This window comes from Miniopterus schreibersii (assembly GCF_964146895.1).
Source record: "Miniopterus schreibersii genome assembly, chromosome: 4".
NCBI classification, from domain to species: domain Eukaryota; kingdom Metazoa; phylum Chordata; class Mammalia; order Chiroptera; family Miniopteridae; genus Miniopterus; species Miniopterus schreibersii.
The window spans coordinates 66394987-66415312 of record NC_138105.1 but is presented as its reverse complement, the minus strand read 5'-3'; the positions used below and the strand labels follow the sequence as shown (position 1 = coordinate 66415312).

The following is a 20326-nucleotide window of genomic DNA, read 5'->3' as shown; positions in this document are numbered from 1 at the left end:
GATGGCTGAGCTGGGAGAGCCAGTTGTCTCTAAGAGAGCTGGGAGACAGGATGCCTGGGCTCCTCCCGGAGCTTGCCCTGTGGCCTCAGTCTCCCCGTTGGATTACTCAAACTGGAGTGCTACCGAGAATTGGCCCCTGAGATCTGGCCCCTGACTTCTCACAACTTTGCATTTACTGACAAGCCAAGGCGTTTGCCCAAACGGATGTTCAGCATTCCAATGCCTTCTTTCCCTCAAGATCTGGATTCTGTTATTCCATCTCCCACTGCTCCCCTTCCCCACTGGGGCATCACCTGCCCTTTCCCCAGGCCAGGTGTGTTTATTATATAGTCTTCCAGAAAGTTCTCCACTCAATGGGACACACTTCCACTCACATATGCATACTGCCTTTCAGATTAAAAAAACAAAAAAACCCAAAACTTTGGGAAACTGAGGCAAAAGGTGGCTGGAAGTGGAGCCCCATGCAGCATTGGCCCCCAGACATATGTTGTCTGGCCTGGTGTCCTCTGTGGCTGAGGTAAAGACTGTGGCAGGAAGTCTGTCAAATGGGAGGGGTAGAGGTGGTGGCAGGGTGCCAGCCAGGAGAGGAAGACCTGATGGGCCAGGAATGGGATTCGTGGGCACAGCCCTGGTCCTCCTGGTGCAGTTCTAGGGTGAGTACGTGGGCCTCTCTCCCCTCTGCACCCCCTTCTGTTGTCCATCACTTCAGTTGCCTGCTCCCATCAACATAAGAAAGATTCAAACCCGTGAAGAATTTTTGAGTTTATTTGAGCCTCACTGTTGACGATTGCCGGGAAGCAAAATCTCAATGGATTGAGATAACGCCCTGGAGAATGGCAGTTTTACCCCTTATTTTATACATCAGAATCAAAAGAAGAGATGTAGCCCTGGCCGGCTTCAATCAGTGGTTCGAGCTTTGGCCTGCAGACCGAAGGGTCTTGGGTTTGATTCTGGGTCAAGGGCACATACCTTGGTTGCAGGTTTGATCCCTGGCCCTGGTCGGGGCTCATGAAGGAGGCAACCAACCAATGTGTCTCACTCATCATTGATGTTTCTCTCTCCCTCTCCCTCTTCCTTCCTCTCTCTGAAATCAATAAAAACATATTAAAAAAAAAAAAAAAGCCACTGCACCAATCACACAGTCCCTCAGGTTAAAACCTGGGAACCCCCATCATCCCTCTTTCCTTCCATTCCAGTTCAGTTCTTGCAGTTCTTCTGGGGGACCACCCTCAAAAATCTATTCAGAGTCTGACCACTTCTCTCCAGACTCTGGCCCCCATTACTGCTCACCCAACCCTTGTCTCCCAGCCCCTTTGACCCTCCCCAATAGTCTGCTCTCACTGCTCAATCAGATCTTTTCAAAACTTATATTGGACCATGTTTCCTTCCTGCTTAGCTGGTGTCTCATCACACTTAGGTGAAAAAGCAACGTGTACCCCTTTCCCATCTCCCCTCCCTGCCCCCACCAAACCCCACCCCTGTGGTCCATAAGGCCTTGTATAAGCCATCTCCTACTGACCTTTCTGATCCTACCTCCTCCCTCTTTTTCCCTGATCTCTCTGCTACAGTCACAGGGGTCTCCTTGCTGTTCCTCCAACTCACCAAGTCCAGCCTCAGGACCTTTTCCCAGGCTGTTCCCTTTACCTAAAATACCATTCTTCCATAACTTCCTTCCTTCCCATGATTGGCTCCTTTTTACCAATCAGATCCCTGCTCAAACGTCACCTCCCCTGAGAGGCCTTCCTTGACCACCCTAGATAAGTAGATTCTCACCTCATTCTTATCCCCAGTTGCCACTCCCTGTTCCTTTCCTCCATCATGATTCTCATTTCACAGCTTCCTGTGTTTCTCTCTGCCCTGGACTGTCAGCTCTATTAGGGCAAGAATTTTTGTCTGTCTCGGTCACTTCTGTGCCTGTGTCCACGGTATCCAGAACAGGTTCTGGCACACACAAAGTGACATTTGTGTAGCCGAGAGCTGGGCATGTCATAAAGTCCATCTTGAAATTTCACAAATGCTGAGAGAGTTATACCCATTTCACAGCTGAGGCCATTGAACCTCAGCAAGGAGAAGTGTTTGCAAAAGATCACACAGACAGCAGGGTTTTAACCTCTTTCTGCCTCACCCCAGTGAGCTGGCTCTGGGAGTAAGACACGTGTGTGTGCACATACACACACACACACTTAAAAAGACCTCACTCACCTCTTCTATCTTTCAGCCCTGCAAGGAGCCACAGGCCTGAGTGTGCAACAGGGACCCAAGTTGCTGCAGGTGAGGCAGGACAACCAGGTGACCTCGACCTGTCAGGTGGTATGGTCTCTGGCCTGGGAGCAGCTCCATGTCGAGTGGACCAAGGACAGTGTCACCTTGTGCTCACCATACATCACCAACAGCAAGCTCAGCCTGGAGGGCTGTGGGCCTCAGGGATGGCTCTCCTGCAGCCCCCTGGCGATCTCACCCTGCAGCTGGACCAGGTGAGTATCAGCAGTGGGAACTGCCTGTGCTGAGCAACCAGGGAGATTCCCCAGATGGTGGGGGCCACAGGCAATGGGGGGCAGCTCCTGGCTGAGACAGATATGAGAGCAGGTGGGGAGGAGAGGCGGGACTTGGAACTTCTAGGACCGTAAGACTCTAGAATCTCAAACAGCTAGAAACATAAACTCTAACTACAAATCCGATTCTTAGGGACAGAAATCCTGCAAACACAAGAACATCAAATTCTAAATCACAGAATCAAAAACATGCTGGAACTTATAACTCTAGACCAAGGGTCCAGCAAACTTTTTCTGTAAAGGACCACATAGTAAATATTTTCTGTTTTGTGAACCAGGTGGTCTCTGTTGCAACTATTACGCTCTGCCTTGTAGCATGAAAGCCCTTGTAGAGGGCAATAGGTAAATGGTGGGGCTGGGTTCCAATAAAACTGTATTTGAGCCCTGGCCAGTGTGGCTCAATTGGTTGAGCACTGTCCCATGCACCAAGAGGTTGCCGGTTCGATTCCCAGTTGGGTGCCCAGGTTTTGTGCTCCATCCCCAGTGGGGGCTGTGGAGGAGGCAGTGGATGTTTCTCCCTCTCTCTTTCTCTCTCCCCTCCCTCCTTTCCTCTCTCTCTCAAATCAATAAAAACATTTTTTTTTAAAAAAAACTTTATTTGAAGAAACAGGCAGTGGGCCGAATTTGATCCCCAGGCTATATAGTTTGTTGAACCCAGTTCCAAAATATCACAATCATAAAGACTCTTTAGTACATATAATTCTGGAGATTTTATTAAAAACAATTCCTGCCCGGCCGGGCATGGCTCAGCGGTTGAGCGTCGACCTAGGATCCAGGCGATCAGGGTTCGATTCCCGGTCAGGACACATACCCAGGTCGTGGGCTCGATCGATGACTCTCTCATCATTGATGTTTCAATCTCTCTCTCTCCCTTTCCTTTCCTCTCTCTGAAATCAATAAAGATATATTTTAAAAAAACACACAAAAAAACCAATTCCGGAATCTTTTTTTTAAACCTGCCATTAAAGCATATCCTACATACAAAGGAATGCGCAGCTCAATGGATGTCCAAGATCAAAATACCAGCATGGTTGTGTTCTGGTGAGGAACCTCTTCCTGGCTCATAGATGGCATCTTCTCGCTGTGTCCTCACAAGGCAGAAGGGTGACGGAGCTCTCCATGGGGGCCACCCTCATGACCTAATTACATCCAAAAGGCCCCACCTCCTATACCATCACTTTTAGTGGTTAGGATTTAACAAATGCATTGGGGGGAGAGGCATATTCAGACCATAGCAATGGATTTGCATAGCCAGAGCTCACCCATGCACCCACCACTCAGCACAAGAAATAATTTTCCAGCCCAGCCAGTGTTGCTCAGTGGTTGCATGTTGACCCATGAATCAAGAGGACTCAGTTTGATTCTCCATCAGGGCATGTGCCCGGGTTGCTGGCTTGAATGCCAGTAGGGGGGGTGCAGGAGGCAGCCAATAGATGTCTCTCTCATCCATGTTTCTCACTATCCCTCTCTCTTCCTCTCTCTCTAAAAATCAATAAAAATATATTTTTTTAAAAAAGAAATACTTTTCCAGCCTGCTAGATACCACCCTGCCCAAACTCACACAGCCCGGCAGGGACAGAGACCCCAAGGTCCCACATGGGGTGGGAGGCCCTGACCCTGAAGGGTCCAGGAGGCTGGACTCAAAGATGAGCACTCTGAGAGAGGGGTTTCCTCTCTGGGGGTGGCCTGCTACCAAACCAACAGACCTCTGGCTTCCCACAGGAGCCTGGCCGGGCCCTCCTCCGACGCCGCCCCTGCCCCCGTACCTCGCCGCCTCCCATCCCCGCTCCCACCCTTTCACCCTGGGCTCTTTGTGCTCCTGGTGGCCTCGGCATGCCCACGGCTGCGTAGCGCTGGGCGCGCCTCCGGGGGCGCAGGGACGCAGGTAGGGGCGCAGGTAGCCGCGGCTGGTTCTCACGCGAGGCCGTCCACTGGCGCCCCCTCCTCCTCGCGGTGGAGGCGGGAGCTGCAGCGGCTTGACAAGGATGGGCTGTGTCCCCATTCACCGCTTCGGAAGGAGGGGGATGGGGCTGGGGTCTGAAAAGAGGGGAATAGCCCCCACATCCATGCTTTTCAGAAGCAGAGACAAAGCCCCCAGAAGGTGAGCTGGAAAGAGTCCGGCTCTCTTAAGTGACTCTCCCTTCTTGGTCTTTGCCATCCCCCTCAACAGGTAATGCCCTCTACTGGGCAACATCCTATACCAGCCCAGGGGGCCCCAAAGAAGACTGAGGCATGGCCTGTGGAGGGGAAGGTGCTGGACACCCCCAGGGAGGACCAGCAGGGCCATAGCTTCTATTCTATCTTGTTTCCCCACCCCCCACTCCTCATGGCAACTGGCCCCCAAACCTTGCCCCTGCCCCAGTCACCCCATTCTACAGGCAGACTCTCCTGGCCCAGGCTCCTCTGGGCAGCCAAGGCCAAGCGGATTCCTTGAAGTGGGAAGAGGAGACAGGACCCTGGAGACTCAAAGAAGACCCTCCAATGGCTGTGTAAAGATATTACTAGTTCCAGAGTTGTCAGGGAGTCCGGCAGCCTATCCTGAGACCCCTATCTTTACTTCTTTGACCGTGGATGTCTCCCTTGTCCCTAGAACACCCAGCGAAGGCTCCTGAAGAAAGCAAAGCCAGACTCTGTGGCGATTTGGAAGTGCTAAAAAGATTCCAGAGGTCATCTGGGGGTCCCAGAATCCCCAGGGATGGCTGGAGAGGTCCACTGTTGCAATGGGGGCTCTGTGACAACTCGTCAGCTCCCCCCTTATCCTTGGAGGGACATGTCTAATTAGCAGAGAAGTGATGCCCCCAGCCTCCAAATAGTGCCCTGAGCTGGAAGCCCCCCCTTCTCAACTGGTATCTCCCCCCAGGCAGGCTCTGAGATGGGGGGGTGAGGAGGGAGATTGAGACTCCCTAGCATTTATCAGCCTTTGGGGTCTCCTGCCCGACAGTCACCTTGAAGTGACACCAGCTGGGCCAGCCTCCCCTCCCCCACTTCTGCTGTTTCCATGGGGACAGATGTCCTTTCAGCAGCAGCAGCAGGCTGCCCGCCCCAATGGGGAGGAAGGGCTGGATGGGGATAGAGGTGGCCTGAGAGCCCTCTCTCGGTTTATCTTTTTTATCTGCGGGGCTCCACTGACTATAGCTTTCTGAGTTTTGGTCCCTACCTGCAAACAATTCAGGCTCCAACCCCAGCTCTGTCCGTAAAACAAGGCACCAAGGATACCCTTCTCCCTCCCAAGAGGCTGGGATCCCGGCCTCCCAGAAAGAACACTTGAAATACACAATAACTTATTTATTTTCCAGGCCAGAGGAGGACTTTCAGACACAATCTTGGACCCTAGGACCCAGAAGGGGGCTGAGAGGGCAGCCCTGATAAAGACCCAGAGCCTGGAGGAGTAGGAAGTCTCCCTCTGGCCTCCTCCAGGACTGGGAGACCTCCAGCATTTGCAGCCAGTGAATCTCGGCCTCACGGAGCAGGGCAGGGGGCAGAGGCTCCAGGGCAAGGGCCTTGCGTGACCACCGGGTAAAGCAGGGCCAGGTGCTCAGCGCCCTGCACGGGCAGGGGGCGTGAGCTGTAATGGAGCACCAGCTCGGGCACACTGGCGAAGGGGCCACTGTGCTGACCCAGCACCAACTGGTTCTCTCGGGTCCTCGCAAACTTCAGATGCAGGAAGCCCTGGCTGCTTCTGGGGAACAGTGTCAAAGGGGGCCTTGAGCACCCCAGACCCCAGCATGCTCTCCAACCCCGAAGCCACCCCATCATTGCTCCTAGGACCCAGTGGCTGGCATCCCCAAATATTCCTGGTAAACAACCAGTTGGTGCCAAGGTGTTGGCTTGCTCCACACAGCAGGAAGGCCTTCTATGCTTGTCCCCTATCAAGGCAGGCAGAAGGTCCTGCCAGGGGACAGTTCCTCCCCTGGACCATGAACTACACTTTCTCTCCAAATCTCCTGACTCCTGCTGCTATCCTACCTGACCTCCCTACTAGTTAACTCCCACTCTGGGGTCTCTTTCCTTTCTCTCTATCTCTGATGGGTGGAATGATATAGAACTTGGGGATCATTTTATCAACATCATTAATAAGAATCAAGTACTTCCTGTTTCTGGGCACTGTTCTCAACATTTTTTCATGTATTTTTTTTCCATTTAATCATTGCAGTATTACCATGAAATTGATGCTATTATCTTCCTTTCATAAATGAGGAAACCAAGGCCCAGAGAGGTTAAGTAATTTAGCTAAGGTCACACAGCTAGGAAATGTAGAGGCAGGATTTGAACCTGCCTCCAAAGCCCTCTTTAATCTTGACCTTTTAGGAATCTCACACTCAGATGTCTAGTAGAAACTTAGGAGTGTTGTATAATCAGACATAGTTAGAATCTTAGGCAGAGAAACATGTAGAACCAGGGTCTCAAACTCAAATGCCTACAGGGCTACTCAGATTCTGGCCCCGGACAGACACAAGTGAATATACTTTAACTTTTGGACTGGGGAGTCCTAAGAAAACTGACATCTGGTTCTCCATCTCACCCAAGTCCTAGATCTACTGTATGGCTTCCACCCCATCTTCTTGCATACCTCCAGCGACAGAGAGTTCATTCTCAGTAGGAACCTTGCTTATGGTCGCCCTGGAAGCCCCACCCATAGGTCCCATAAGTCCCACTCATTGGCCTGAAAGCCCAGCCTACTGGCTGCTGGAGCTACATCCCTCTGCTCCCAGTGAATAAACCCAAAAACATGACCCATGCAGTCCTGTGACCTTCTGTCCCTCCAGGAGGCTGGGGTCTCACCTGAGGGATAGGGAGCAGTCTTGGGGGCTGGTCTCGCTGAGCCTCACGAGGTAGCTGCCTTCCTTGCAGAGCAAGAGGAGGTTCTCGGCATCTGCCCGGCTCAGAGGGCCATGAAACCACCTGGGGTGTGGGGGTAGATGTCTCAGGAAGGGCGATCCCCTTTCAAACACACCCGGAGGTCTGGTGCAGGCACAGCTGGTTAAAGGACTTTTGACCTCCAGGCAATCAGGAGAAAAATTCCCTTGGGTTTCTCAAGAGGAGCCTGGTTTCCCCAAGGAGGCAGCTGGAGCTGCTCCTACCAATTTAGTCACACCTGACCTTGATCTTAACAGCCTCCCTGGGTTGGATAATTCAGTCCCCTCACTAATTCCCCAACTTGAATCACTTGCATGTCACTTTCCCCAGATTTGCCACATCCTGTATCCCCACCCACCTGTACCATTTCTTTACTCAATATTTTTCTTTAACATGCTCAAAAAGAGGTAGCAGTTGCGAGCAACGTGTCAGAGACAGATGAGCATCAGGGAATTCGTGATTGTTTGTATTGAAAGAAAACTGCAAAGAGAATAAACTTCTCACCCTGTGCTTCAGTGTTAATTAGCCAGGTTTGCATTGTCCACCTACAAGGTTTGGGAATGACTGTGATAAACACACCCACAGGGCTGGGATCTGGGTAGGGGCTCAGGGAGTGCCTCAAGGGCTCCTGAGCTGCTCCTGGGAGTTCCTCCTAAGCTGGAGGGACTGGAGGGACACAGAAAAGACCCAAACCTTCCCAGCTTGTGTGCCTCAACCCAGCCCAAAGTTGGGATCTCTTCAAAATCCTGTCTTCCCAGTTCTATCCCATCCTATCCTGGGGATGAGAATGATTTCTGTTTCTTTGTTCTCAGGTTTTATAAGCCCCACCCAAGAGAAGGGAGGAAATCCCCCTTTACTCTGTTGTTTGTTTGATTTTTCTTTCCTCGATTGCTTTTCAGAGAGAGTGGAAGAGTGAGCAAGCAAGAGAGAGAAACATCGATGTGAGACACATCGATTGGTTGCCTCCCGCATGCGCTCCGACTGTGGCCAGTGATCGTGCCTGCAACTGAGATACGTGCCCTTGGCCGAAATCCAACCTGGGACCCTTCAGTCCGTGGGCTGATGCTTTAATCACTGAGCCAAACCAGCCAGGGCCCCCTTTACTCTGTTTGAGCTAGGTACCATCTTTGGGGTTTTAGGCCCAAGGCTCAGAAAAGTTAAGTGACATGCTCAAGGTCATACAGCCAGGAGATATAGAGTAGGGATTTGAACCCAGAATCTGATACCAGAGGGAACTGAGACTCCATCTGATTCTGCTTTGCATTTAGCTAGATGGTCTGGCACACAGCAGGCGCTGGTACCCAATGAAGATTAGTTGAAGAAATGAACAAAAAAAATGAGTGAATGGCTCGGACGGGCACGGCTCAGCGATTGAGTATCGACCTAGGATCCAGGAGACCGCCGTTCAGTCTCCAGTGGGGGCACATGCCCAGGTTATGGACTCGATCCCCAGTCGGGAGCATGCAGGAAGCAGCCTATCGATGACTCGCTCATCATTGATGTTTCTCCCTCTCTCTCCCTCTACCTTCCTCTCTGAAATCAATAAAGATATATATATATATTTTTTTTAAATGAGTGAATGAACCAGGCCTCCTAGTCCGGTGAATCTGTAGCTGGTATGGGGCCGGCTCTTCCATCTCAACCCAGATCTTCCATCTTCAGTTTCCTCACTCACGGCTGTTTCTCCAGGGGTAGGGCAGGGTCCACGCGCTCTGCAGGATGGGGGCTTCTGGGTGGGTGTCTCCGGAGCTCCTTGGCTGAGCCTGAGGTCCTTTCCCACTCCGGACTGTCAAATTGCACTGGAGGGGGAGGGTTAGAGAACAAAGATTTAAGTCCCACGGACCTGGGGGGGGAGGGGCGGAGGAGGGGCTGCGGCGGTGGTGGCGGGGGTTAGCCAAAGGAATCTCAGTAGGAAGGCTTTACCAATGGAACCCAGAAGCGGAGAGGCTGGGGCGGAACTGGTACAGGAACAACCAATTGGCTTTCAGAAGGGGTGTAATCAGCCTTAAGTCTAGTGGCATAGAAGGGCAGGGCAGTTTCATGAATGACAAATTAGAGAGCAGGGGGCGTGGCTAAAGGGGTGGGTTGGAAGTTCTGCCCCATTCCAGGCAAATCCTAGAACTAGATAACAAGCTCCAATATACAGACAAGTAAACTGAGGCACTGAGCTCAAATTCCAACTCCCAGTCATACAACTTATGGGGCAAAGTTGGGTTCACACAACTCTTCCTGGTCCAAGTTATTTTATTTCTTAGAGCTGACCATATTGCTACTCCTTTTATAGAAGAGGGAACTGAGATTCAGAGACTTGTCCAGGCTTACCCAAAGTCTACCAGATGACAGCTACAAAGAAATGCTGCTCTCTTCTCCAACAACTCCTATGTAGTTGAGCATTTTATAGGACTCAATTTCCAAGCACCCTATTCAGTAGATACCATAATGAGCCCCATTTTACAAGTAAGGAAATTGAGACTCAAGGAGATAAAATGATTTGCCTAAGTGACACAAACCCAGGTGAAAGCCTTTCCCTTCACTATACTGAGCAGAATGAGTAGGTCCTATTGCACTCTAAAAGGTGTTTCAGCTTCCAAGGAAGATAGTTTCTTCTGGGAAGATAAATTTATGACTATCAGTCATTCACACTTTAGTGAGAATTAACAAACTACCAATGTGGCAGATAATTGGGGTCTACTTTGTAAGTTGAAACAGGGGATGTGACCAAAGCAGGAAATAGAGAGACTCAGGCATTTAGAAGTCCAGGCCTGGGGAGGAGCAGCACCTGCAAATGCCTTGGAGATGTGATCTTTCTTCCACTCCCAGGGCTGATCATACTCATCTGCTGGCCGTTCATCTTCTTGGGGCAGCCGGCTCTGTCGGGGCCTCTGCCCTGAAAGAGGCCTGTCTCCTGGCTCCCCATCCTGCTCCTCATAGGGAGTGTCATACAGTTGCATTGTCCTGCAAGGCAGTTCTGCGAGGCCAAAGACACTGGTCAGATCCCACTCCCACCTGGGAGCCTGTCATCCTCTCCCAAGCCCTGCTCACTCACCACTCACAACCCGCTGGGCATCATAGGGTTCCATGTAGCCATCATCTGGGGGTGGCTGATGAGGCTGGGCATCAAAGGGGTCTGAGTATTCGGTGTCAACTTCCGACTGGGGAGAGAAGGAAATGGAGGCACAGGCTCAGGGAGACCAAGCCTGGCTCTGTATACTCCCTGCTGGGTGATGGTACACCCTCTGCCTGCCCTCTCTGGGCATCTGAGACATCCCCTCCAAGCAGTTCTATTTTGAGGGGAGGGAGTCTCCTCTACCACCCATGAATGTTTGCAGAGAGATAGATGCCAGCTTCCCCTGCTCCCTTCCTTCCTGCAGTTCTGATCCTTCCTGACAGACCCCCTAGCATCCTTCCTTCAATAATTTTAATGTTTATCAGCTTCCAGCACTGTTCTAAATGCTTTACATATATTTACTTCTCATATCAACACTCCGTAAGCACATTATCCCTGATTTACAGAAGAGGAAACGAAGTCAGAGAGAGGGTAAGTGACTTGCTCAGGGTCACAGAGCTGGTAAGAGGCAGATTTTGATCCCAGGTTGTCTGAGTCCCTGCCTCTTCCTCTCTTTCTTTGTGCCATCAACCCAACAGAGTCTCTCCTAACCCTCCCCAAATTTTTCTGTCTCCATTGAGTTTGCAGTGATCCTCTAAGAAAAATACTACAGAAAGTATGGGCATTGGAAGCAGGTCTGGAACTAGAGCCATGTGACCTTGGGCAAGTTGCTTCTCTACTTTTCTGTGAACCTCAGTTTCCACCTCTGTAAAAAGGGAATCATAATGGAGGAAGTTCAAAGAGTAGTGTCAAGGATGTTTTAGTGCCCAGTAGGGGAGTGAATCGCTCAGATCTGTTTTAGAAAGCTTCCAGCTGCCAAGATGAGGGGAAGCTGGGAAAGGGGACTGGAGAGGGAAATCTAGGAGCAGGACAGGACAATGCAAGGCAGACAGAGAGGTAGGTGTGACTGGCACTGAGCACTGAAAAGGGACAGATATCAAATTTCACCCAGCAGGTGAAGGAATGGGGAATGTCCTGGCCTGCTCCTGGGGTCACACATTAAACATGCTCTCCAAAGTCAAGGGGCCCAGCCTGACCCTCTGCACCCAATCTCCTGGGGCCACCCAGCCTCCTACACTCAGCCACGCACCTCTGCCCCTGCGCTGCCCAGCAAGACCTTGGCCCGGGCCACCTCGGCCATGTCAGCCGCGTCCACCTTGATGAGCCGGTGCTTGGGAGAGTCGTACTTGGAGTCCGCGGGGCCCGCAGGATCTGGCTCCAGGCGGCCGTCCGCGTCCTCATAAGGGTCCTCGAAGTCCAGGTTCTTCTGTTCCAGGTAGGCCCGCAGGATGTCGCTTTCAGTGTAGTCGGGAGTGGGTGGCTGCGGAGGTGGCCTCCGACCGCCAAAGCTCAGGTAGTCCCGTAGCCACTTGGCCATCTGGGCCCGGGTCGCTGCAAACCTGGCTACTGTCAGAGGGGGACCCGCGTGCCCTCTTCCGGGCTCCTTCCTCAGCAGATCCCCCAGGAAGGGGGGGGGGAGGAAGAGCAGGAGGGGAGGAGGGGGAGGGAGATCAGGTGTGCCCCTTGGCTGGGCTCAGAAGAGGGTTAAAAGGGGAGAAAAAGGAGGAGACAGAGGGAGGAGGCGCCGAAGCCCACCTTAGCCCGGCTCTGGAAGGCCCGCGGGGGAAGGGGGTGCTCCGAAGGGCCCGGAACGCCGAGCGCGGGGTCATCCGTCCAGGGCGAGGGGCATCCGCGGAAGCGCGTGCAGTTTCTGCGGGCAGCGAGGTCCCTGGGTGCAACTCTGCCACCAGCCGCCTCCGGGGAGATCCGGGATCCCTTCCTGGGGTCCAGGGATCGAGGAGAGCGCCCCCTGCGGACGCCCCCAGCCCTGGCTCAGTCGGGACTCCCGGGTTCTCCGCGCAGGGGGCGGGCTCCCCTGGGGCGCCGGCGCCCAGCCCGAAGTTGGACCGCTGGGACCTTGACCCCGGCGCAGCGCATCTTTTGTGGCGCTGCCCTCCGCTCCCGGGGGAGCCACAGTCCCTCGGCCCCCAGCCCCGCCGCCGCGATCCGGCCCCAGCCACCCGCACAAAGGGAAATAAAACCTCCTGCAACCCCCCCTCACGTTTTCTGAGAGACTTTACCCGCAGCCGCCGGCGCGTGGCCGGGAGGTGGGACTTTGGGGAGGGGGCGCAGGCGGACGCCCCAGTCCCTGCCAGCCTCCGGGGGTCCGGGGCAGCGACGTGGAGGGGTCTCCGCCTCCCGCGCCGCGGCTTTCCCCGCTCCCTGCCCTCCTCCCGCGTTCCCTTCGGAGGTGACTGAGACCTTCGGCTGCTCTGGGGAGGGGGGAGCCGCTGCCCGCGAAGGGAGGGGGGACGCGCGGCGGGAGTCGGGGGGCCGAGGCCGCGGCAGCTGCGCGCCGGCCGGCGGGGCAGAGGCTGGCGGGCGCGGGAGCGAGGAGCGCGGGGGGCGGGGGGCGGGGGGCGGGAGCCGGCGGGGGCTGACCTTCAGGAGTGCGAGAGGTGCAGAGGCGGGGTGGGGACGCCGGAGGGAGGTGGAAATGGGCCGGGAGATGGGGGCTGGACTTGACCACGAGACGCGGGGAATTGACCAGCAGAGGGGGTGAGTGACCACTCTTGAGGGTTCAAATTGAATCAGGATCTGGCGGCGAAACAGACCGGGAGACTGGGGCTGTGGAAATTGAGGCGGAGGTCGCCGGCAGCCAGCTAGACGCTGCTGAAGAGACACAACGGGAGGGACGGGGGTCTGGCTTCCCCTCCCCCAAGAGGGCTCTTCTCGCACCCGGCTCCCGAGGGGCACTAATTGCAGGATGGGGGAAGAGGGTTGGGGCAGCTGGCCAGGGGAAGGGAGATGGTATCTGTGCCTGGCGAGTGTCCTCAGCATCTGTCCTTTTGTGGCTTCTGGGGGTGGAGGCAGGGAGGGGGACAGAGGGGTCCCCCCTGGCCTGGCAGCTGCAGCTGTCTGGGGGCGAGGACACTAAGAGGTTTGGGGGCGAGCGAGAAAGGCAAATGAAGCCTCTGGCCACTTCCAGAGCAAACACAGTTTTTTCTTCCCCCATAAGGGGGCTTTCCCAGTTCCCCTAATATTGGAGTAAGAGAGGGGTGGTCAGGAAGGATGGGACCCCGGATTTCCTCCTCTCAGCCCCCCAGGGTGGGCGGGTGCCTATGGCCCGGAGGGAAGGAAGGACCAGGCAGAGGTGAGAGCTGACAGCGCTGTGAGCTGCCCCTGGGAAAAACAGTGGGGCTGGGGCTATGCCTATGCCACCTGCACTTTGCTTTCCTGGCTTGAAAAATGGGGCTTTTAATAGGAAACCCACGAAGACTAGAGGAAAGATTGCCAGAGGGAGTGAGTTATATTTTCCTGATGGGGAAACTGAGGTGCGGGGAGGGGGAAGGACGTGCCCGGAGCCACCCAGCCGCTCATTTCTCCCTGGACGCCATGATATGGCCTGGCTTGGGGTGGCATTAGAGACCCACCAGAGTCTCCATGGAATCAGTGGTTCTCCATCTCCCCTCCACGGCTAGCTCCATTTTCCAGATGGGAAGACAGCTGACCAGACAAAGCCTCTAGCAGCAGCAGGGCCTTGCCTCCCTGTGTCCCTCCTCTTTCCCGCTTTGCCTGCCACCCAGCACGAACCTGTTGAATTCAGTCCCCCCTCTGAAGCACATGCATTCAGCCCCCGACCCCAACCTGCCCCCTCTCATCAGTGACTGGGCAGCATCCCCGGGGCGGCGGGGGGGGGGGGGCACAGCGGGCAACAGTCCTGCTTTCTGTCAGCGGCCAGGTAACCAGGCTCGGTTCAGGGATGAGCTGGTGACAGATCTCATCAAATCGGAGTCCTCGCTCTGTCAGATAAACACCCAGGATCCGAGGTATAAATATTTGAAAGGGGCCTTCTAATTACACTTTGTGTCAGGAATAGCAATGAGAGGCCCGGAGGCGGAATCAAACGGCATTTGACTTTCCTGCGCTTTTGAGCTGGCTTCTCCAGGGACTGCCCCTCCACCCAAGGCGAGGAGCAGGGAGGGGACGTGGGGAGGAGCTGGCGGAGGCCGACGGGAGAGCCAGGTTGGGGGTCGTGCAACCTTGAAGTGTGACCTGTAGAGCCACATAACCTCTTGGGTTTTGGCTTTCTGACTGGAAAGGAGGGGACCATGGAGGGAAGCCTGGAGGGGGAAACTGGGTGGACAAAGAGGAGGAGGTGGATGGTCCGGGGTCCTGGGCTGAGATGGTTCCCCCCCTCCCCCCCAGCAGTTCAACAGGGGTTCCTCCCGGGTGGGACTCAGCCCCCCTGACCTTGGGTAGTGACCTGGACTGTTCTCCCATCTTTGAAATGGGGGCGTAACAGCTAACCTTGGTTGAGCACTTCCTGCGTGGCATTGTTTGAGGCACTTTTTAAATTAATTTTTATTATTTTTATTTATTTATTTTTAAAATAGTTTATTGATTTTTAGAGAGGAAGGGAAACATCCATGTGAGAGTGCAACATCGATCCACTGCCTCCTGCCCTCCCCCAGCAGGGATGGAGCCTACAACCTGGGCATGTGCCCTGACCAGGAACTGAACCAGCAACCCTTTGGTGCACGGGCCAACCCCCAACCAACTGAGCCACACTGGCCAGGGTGAGGGGGCACTCTTTAAAAAGATATGACTCACATACTCTATAATTTACCCACTTAAAGTGTACATTTCAGTGGGTTTTAATACGTTCAGAAGATTGTGTAACCCTCACCACTACCTAGTTCCTGAATATCTTATCACCCTAAAATTAGCTGTAACTTTTTATTCTCCCCAAATCTCCAGTCCCTGGCAACCATGAATCCACTTTTTGTTTCCATGGGTTTGCCTGTTCTTGACATTTCAAAGAAATGGAATCACATATGTGTGGCCTTTTGCATCTGGCGTCTCTAATTGAGAAGCATCATGTTCTCAAGGCTCATCCATGTTGTAGCCTGTCAGTGCTTCACTCCTTATATTCCAGTGTGTGGAGCAAGTAGGTGCTCAATATATGTTCAGGGTGGATGGGACCTCAGTAAGGAGCTGGATGGGGACCCTGGCTGGGGGCTGTGCCTGCCCCTTTGTCCCCCCACCCCATCATCAAGTCTGGAGTGGGGATGGGGGCCAAAGCACCGCATAGAGGGGACCAGGCTGGGATGGCTCACTGCTGATCTGATGGAGGAGGCATGACTCTGCCTTAGGAGCTCCTAGTCTAATAGGAGAGACAACCTCTGACCCCAGAAACTCCTAGACAGTCATGCCTTTCTTAACACAGTCTGATGGAAGAGACATGGTCAATATGTGCATACTTTAATAGGCTCTCAGTCTGATAGGAGAGGCATGATCCTTCCCTCTGAAGCACCCAGTGTGATAAGGGAGGCATGGCTCTGATTTCAGGGGCTTCTAATCTAATGGGAGATAGATGGCCCTGCCTCTGATGGAGACATAAACCTAACCTGCCCTTTGAAGTACCCAGTCTGATGAAAGAAATATGCGCTTGCTTTCAAGGGTTCTCATTCTAATAGAGGAGACATGATCCTGACTTCCAGGACCCCAGTCTGATGGAGGAGGCATGAGCATGCCTGCCTGCCTTCAGGTGTCCCAGTCTGATGGGAGAGGCATAGCCCTGTCTTCATGAGTCTCCAACCTGATCAGGGAGGCACAGCCCAGCCCCTGGAGGCTCCCAGTCAACAGAGCATGGTGATCAAAGTAGCCTTGGAGCCTTGCAGTTTTATTTTTATTTTTAAATTTCTTTATTTTAGAGAGAGGAAAGGAGAGACACAGAGGCAGAAACATCAATGTGAGAGAAAAACATCGATCAGCTGCCTCCCGCACGTGCCCTGATAGGACCAAACCAGCAACCTGGGTATGTGCCCTAAGGAATCAAACCTGCCACCTTTTAGTGTACGGAACGATGCTCCAACCGAGCCACACTAGCCAGGATGGAGTCTTGCAATTTTAAACTCAGGTCCTGCCCTTCACTGAGCCCTTGGAGCCTCCCCTCCTCAGTAAAATGGGGCAACAATGGAGCATGTGCCCAAGGGTCTGGGCAGTGAGCTCTGGTGTGGAGGGAGTGCCTGGCCTTCAGTGAGAGTGGCCCCTCATCGCCTTTGTGAAGCCCAGACTTGGGCAGGAGTGGGCTCCGGCAGGAGGGGCGGCCACTCCCTATCCCAGGCCCTCTGATGTGCTCCAGCAGCCAGGCAGTTCCCAGGGAAGCTGATGGAGATTCTGGATGAGGCCTGACAGCTCCTGAGAACCAGATGACAGACACAGAGCTCATGGGAAAAGGGGACTGTCAGCAGTAATGGGGGGAAGGGTAACTCCCAGATAACAAGTGTATATATGTGTGTGTGTGGGGGGGTGTCCAGGGAGGAGAGGGAAGGGCAGGGGGTGGAGGAGCAGGCAGAGGCCCAGGAGTGTCTTCACACTTGACAGACCCCAAATGTGTTGCTGTCTGTCTGCTCACTTGGTCTTGGGAACCCCCACAAGGGAATTGAGGGCCAAGAGCAAAGCTGCTCCCAGATCACAGGGTGGGAGAAAGAAGTGTAAAAGCCTGAAGGGAAAAGAAGAATTAATGAAACATTACTAGTGGCAGGTGGAGGACTGGGGAGTGGTGGCGGAGCACAGACAGAACCAAGGCCCTCCCTGGGCCTCGATCCCCTTGCTGTAAATGGGGAGACACCTGCTCAGTTAGGCTACAAACATTTACTGAACACCTACTAAGTGCCTGGATGGTCTTAGGTGCTGGGGACATAGTCATCAACATGACACCTACCCTTGCAAAACTCACTGTAGATGAAGGGTCTGGCAGCCCCCAGTGACCTCCTGGTGGTCACATCCATGGGCAATCCCCTACCTTTGCAAGCGGCCAGGACCTGAGGCTTGCTTCTAGTCATTAGAACGTGCAACGATGATGTCACTTCCAGGAGACTCTCCTCCTCTGCTGGTCTTATAAAGCCAGCTGATAGAGGCCCATAGGCAAGGAACAGGGGCAAACACATGAGTTAGCCTGGAAGTAGGCCTGTCCCAGTCGGGCCTTCAGAGGAGTCCCCAACCCTGGCTGACATCTCAATCACAGCTGTGAGAGACCCTGAAGCAAAGACCCCAGCAAAACCATGCAAGATGCCCGTGGTTTTCAGCTGCTAACGAGATCATCTGTTATGCAGCACTAGACAACTCATACGGGGAGAAACGAGCAGTAAACACACGTCCTTAAGGCACCCTCTCAGAACTACCTTACCCAGCTGTATGTCCAGCACGGCTCTCACTGCGTCTCCTACCCATTTGTTCTGCTTTTACTTCGTTATCATATTTAGATATGTTTACTCTATTATCCCCATCGTCCAACAAGAACGTCCAACATGAATGGGGACTGTCTGCCTTTCTTCACCTGCTGTAGCCTGTGCCTAAAACAGAGCTGGGCACGTAGTGGATGTTTAAGAAATATATTTTTTGAATGAGCAAATGGATTAATACACTTGCATTGGGAGACTAAACATGTGAGTTTGTATAAAGAGCCCAGTACAAGGTGAGCCCAATGCTAAGGGCTGCACAAACGTTAGCTGTTATTGCTTGTTAAAAAGACTCCGGGTACTCCATCCACTGTGTCACACTGAGGGGAGGAAAGCTGGTTCCTTCCCTAGAGGTGAATGCAGCCAGCAGAGCTGCAGGACAGTGAGCTTCGAAATTGGGAAGGAGGATTTGTAGGCCACCTTCCCCTGGAGGCTGTCCGGAGGAGCTGAGCTGGGTGACCCACACAGGTGCTGGCAAACCTGTATACGCATGTTGGCTCCGCAAGCCATGGAGTCTGTTGTAACTGCTCAGCTCTGCCACTGGAGAGCAGACGCAGCCCCGCATGACAGGCACGCAAATGTGCGAGCCAGCGTGTCAGCAAACTTTATTTATGAAAACAGGCTGTGGTCCAGGTTTTGTGTGGACTGTGGCTTACTAAGCCATATTTTAGAATGAAATTTGGGTAATACTTAATCATGTTAAGTAAATAATAGTAACGGTGCATGTACACGGTAAAAATTGTGGTGAATCAGAATGACAGAAGTACAGGAAACAGTCTGAAAGAATAAAAATGCACCAGAGAGGCCTCCCCTCTCCACCTTCTTTTCACAACTCCTTAAGCTGGATGACTTGGGGTTTTGTTTTTTTTAAATATTTATTGATTGATTTTAGAGAGAAAGAAGAAGAGGGAGGGGGCGGGGGAAGCAGGGGAGGGGAAAGAGAGAGAGAGAGGGAAACATCAAATTTGTTGTTCCACTTATTTATACATTAATTGGTTGCTTCTTGTATATGTCCTGACCAGAGATCAAACCGGCAACCTTGGTGTACTAGGATGGTGCTCTAACCAGCTGAGTACCCAGCCAGGGCTTGGATGACTTGTTTTAACCAGCAGTCTCTGGCTGCACTGCAGGCACAGTTCACAGTGCTAAGCTGGGGAAGGCAGGTGCAGCATGCTGGTCAATACTTCACAATGCGATCTCTGGCTTGGGGCACTAATTGTAGCATTCACCAATTTCCATGGTGAAAATACTCCTGTCTTCGCTAATTTTAAACCACAAATATGCTGCTGCTGAGTGCAGGATTGTGAAAGCCTATGCACCATGTGTCAGTTCTCACCAGCTGCCAGCACAAGCTGGCTTCAGCCCACCACTGTCAGGGCTTCAAAACCAGGACCTCCAGGTCCTGTCTTTGCAGCCACAGGGCAGTGACGTAAGGCCCCCCAAGTCCTTGTCAGAAGCCCTGCTGGATCCCAGGTCACCTCTTCATCTGTCATATCTAAGTAGGAAAATTGTCATGGGAAAGTGGACCCCAGACTCTGACAGTGAAAAACATCATGTAACAGATGAAATGTGTGTGTGTGTGTGTGTGTGTGTGTGTGTGTGAGAGAGAGAGAGAGAGAGAGAGAGAGGAGGTCTGAGGTCAGATATCCTGGGAGGGGTGGGAGAGAAGAAAAGGCTGTGAAGGAGTCTGGTGGTGATACAGTGCCTTCAACTAGAAAGTACTGGAATGGGGGAGAATTACAACAGCGGTGAAGTCTGGCAACCTTGAAAGAACCTGAGCTTGGGAACCAGACTCACTGGTCCTATGACCATATTAGCTATCAACTGCTGTATAACAAATATCCCCACACTTCATAATCTAAACAACACACATTTATCTCATGGTTTCTGAGGCAAGAATCCAGGACTAGCTGAGTTACATGGTTCTATGCCCCTCCTCAGACCCTGGCAGAGAAAAGGCACCCAGGCCAGATGGGCAGGTTCCTTTTATTGGTCCCAGATTGTTTTAAGGTGAGAAGGCAGGGAGCCAACCAGCAGTGGGTAGGCTCACCCACACGCCTAAAACATGCATGGCATCTCAAGGACTGTCCAAGAGAGGGCTGCGAAGGCCACCCGGAAGCTTCTTCAGGGATGTCGAACCCCTGAACTCAGTGCCTGGAGGGCGGCAATATGAGCTGGGAGTCCGAGGTTGGGAGGGCTGGTGGGTGCGGGAACAGGAAAGAAACCAAGTCCCTTGGCTGAAGCCCTCACTGTGCTGGCTGGCCTCAGAGGATGTTCATGATTGTCTGGTTATGACTCTGGTTGGTGCCAAGGCCTCCTGCCCGGATCACTGGTTGGAGCTGGATGTGAAACCCTTGACCTGAGGAAGGGCTGAGCCAGGGATGAGGCCGGGAGAGCGGGGGGTTGGTCATTTCTGCCTGTTCCCAGAGGGTATGGAAATAGCCCGATCTTTCTGGAAAACTCCTGGCAGGGCCCATTACAATTTAATCCATGTACTCCTTGACCTAGCAACTCCACTTCTGAAAACTGATGTTTTCAGGCAAGCAAAGGTGCCTGTGCCAGAC

The 20326-nt window shown here is 53.1% G+C and overlaps 2 protein-coding genes across 5 annotated transcripts; one reads left to right on the top strand and one right to left on the bottom strand.

The window, feature by feature from the left end:
- Positions 1-607: 607 nt before the first annotated feature.
- Positions 608-5164, top strand: TMIGD2 (transmembrane and immunoglobulin domain containing 2; the record flags this gene model as incomplete). The annotated part of the gene is given in 7 exon segments (XM_081135448.1): positions 608-649; position 653; positions 2219-2474; positions 4275-4437; positions 4733-4760; positions 4763-4865; positions 4867-5164. Coding segments are annotated over 7 exon segments (891 nt in total).
- A 659-nt stretch (positions 5165-5823) lies between these two features.
- SHD (Src homology 2 domain containing transforming protein D) lies at positions 5824-13007 on the bottom strand. 4 transcript variants are annotated; one of them, XM_081136267.1, is made up of 8 exons: positions 12958-13007; positions 12112-12325; positions 11606-11907; positions 10456-10561; positions 10189-10377; positions 9085-9208; positions 7335-7454; positions 5824-6231 (listed from the first exon to the last, which is right to left on the bottom strand). In XM_081136267.1, exons 3-8 carry the CDS (start codon positions 11891-11893, stop codon positions 6012-6014), a joined length of 1047 nt encoding a protein of 348 aa, XP_080992393.1. In that variant the 5' UTR covers positions 11894-11907; positions 12112-12325; positions 12958-13007; the 3' UTR covers positions 5824-6011. The 4 variants fall into 4 exon arrangements, with proteins under 4 accessions (XP_080992393.1, XP_080992392.1, XP_080992391.1 ...); XM_081136266.1 differs by lacking the exon at positions 12958-13007 and adding an exon at positions 12597-12795; XM_081136265.1 differs by lacking the exon at positions 12958-13007 and adding an exon at positions 12597-12790 and having other exon boundaries at positions 11606-12325.
- Between the last annotated feature and the right edge of the window lie 7319 nt (positions 13008-20326).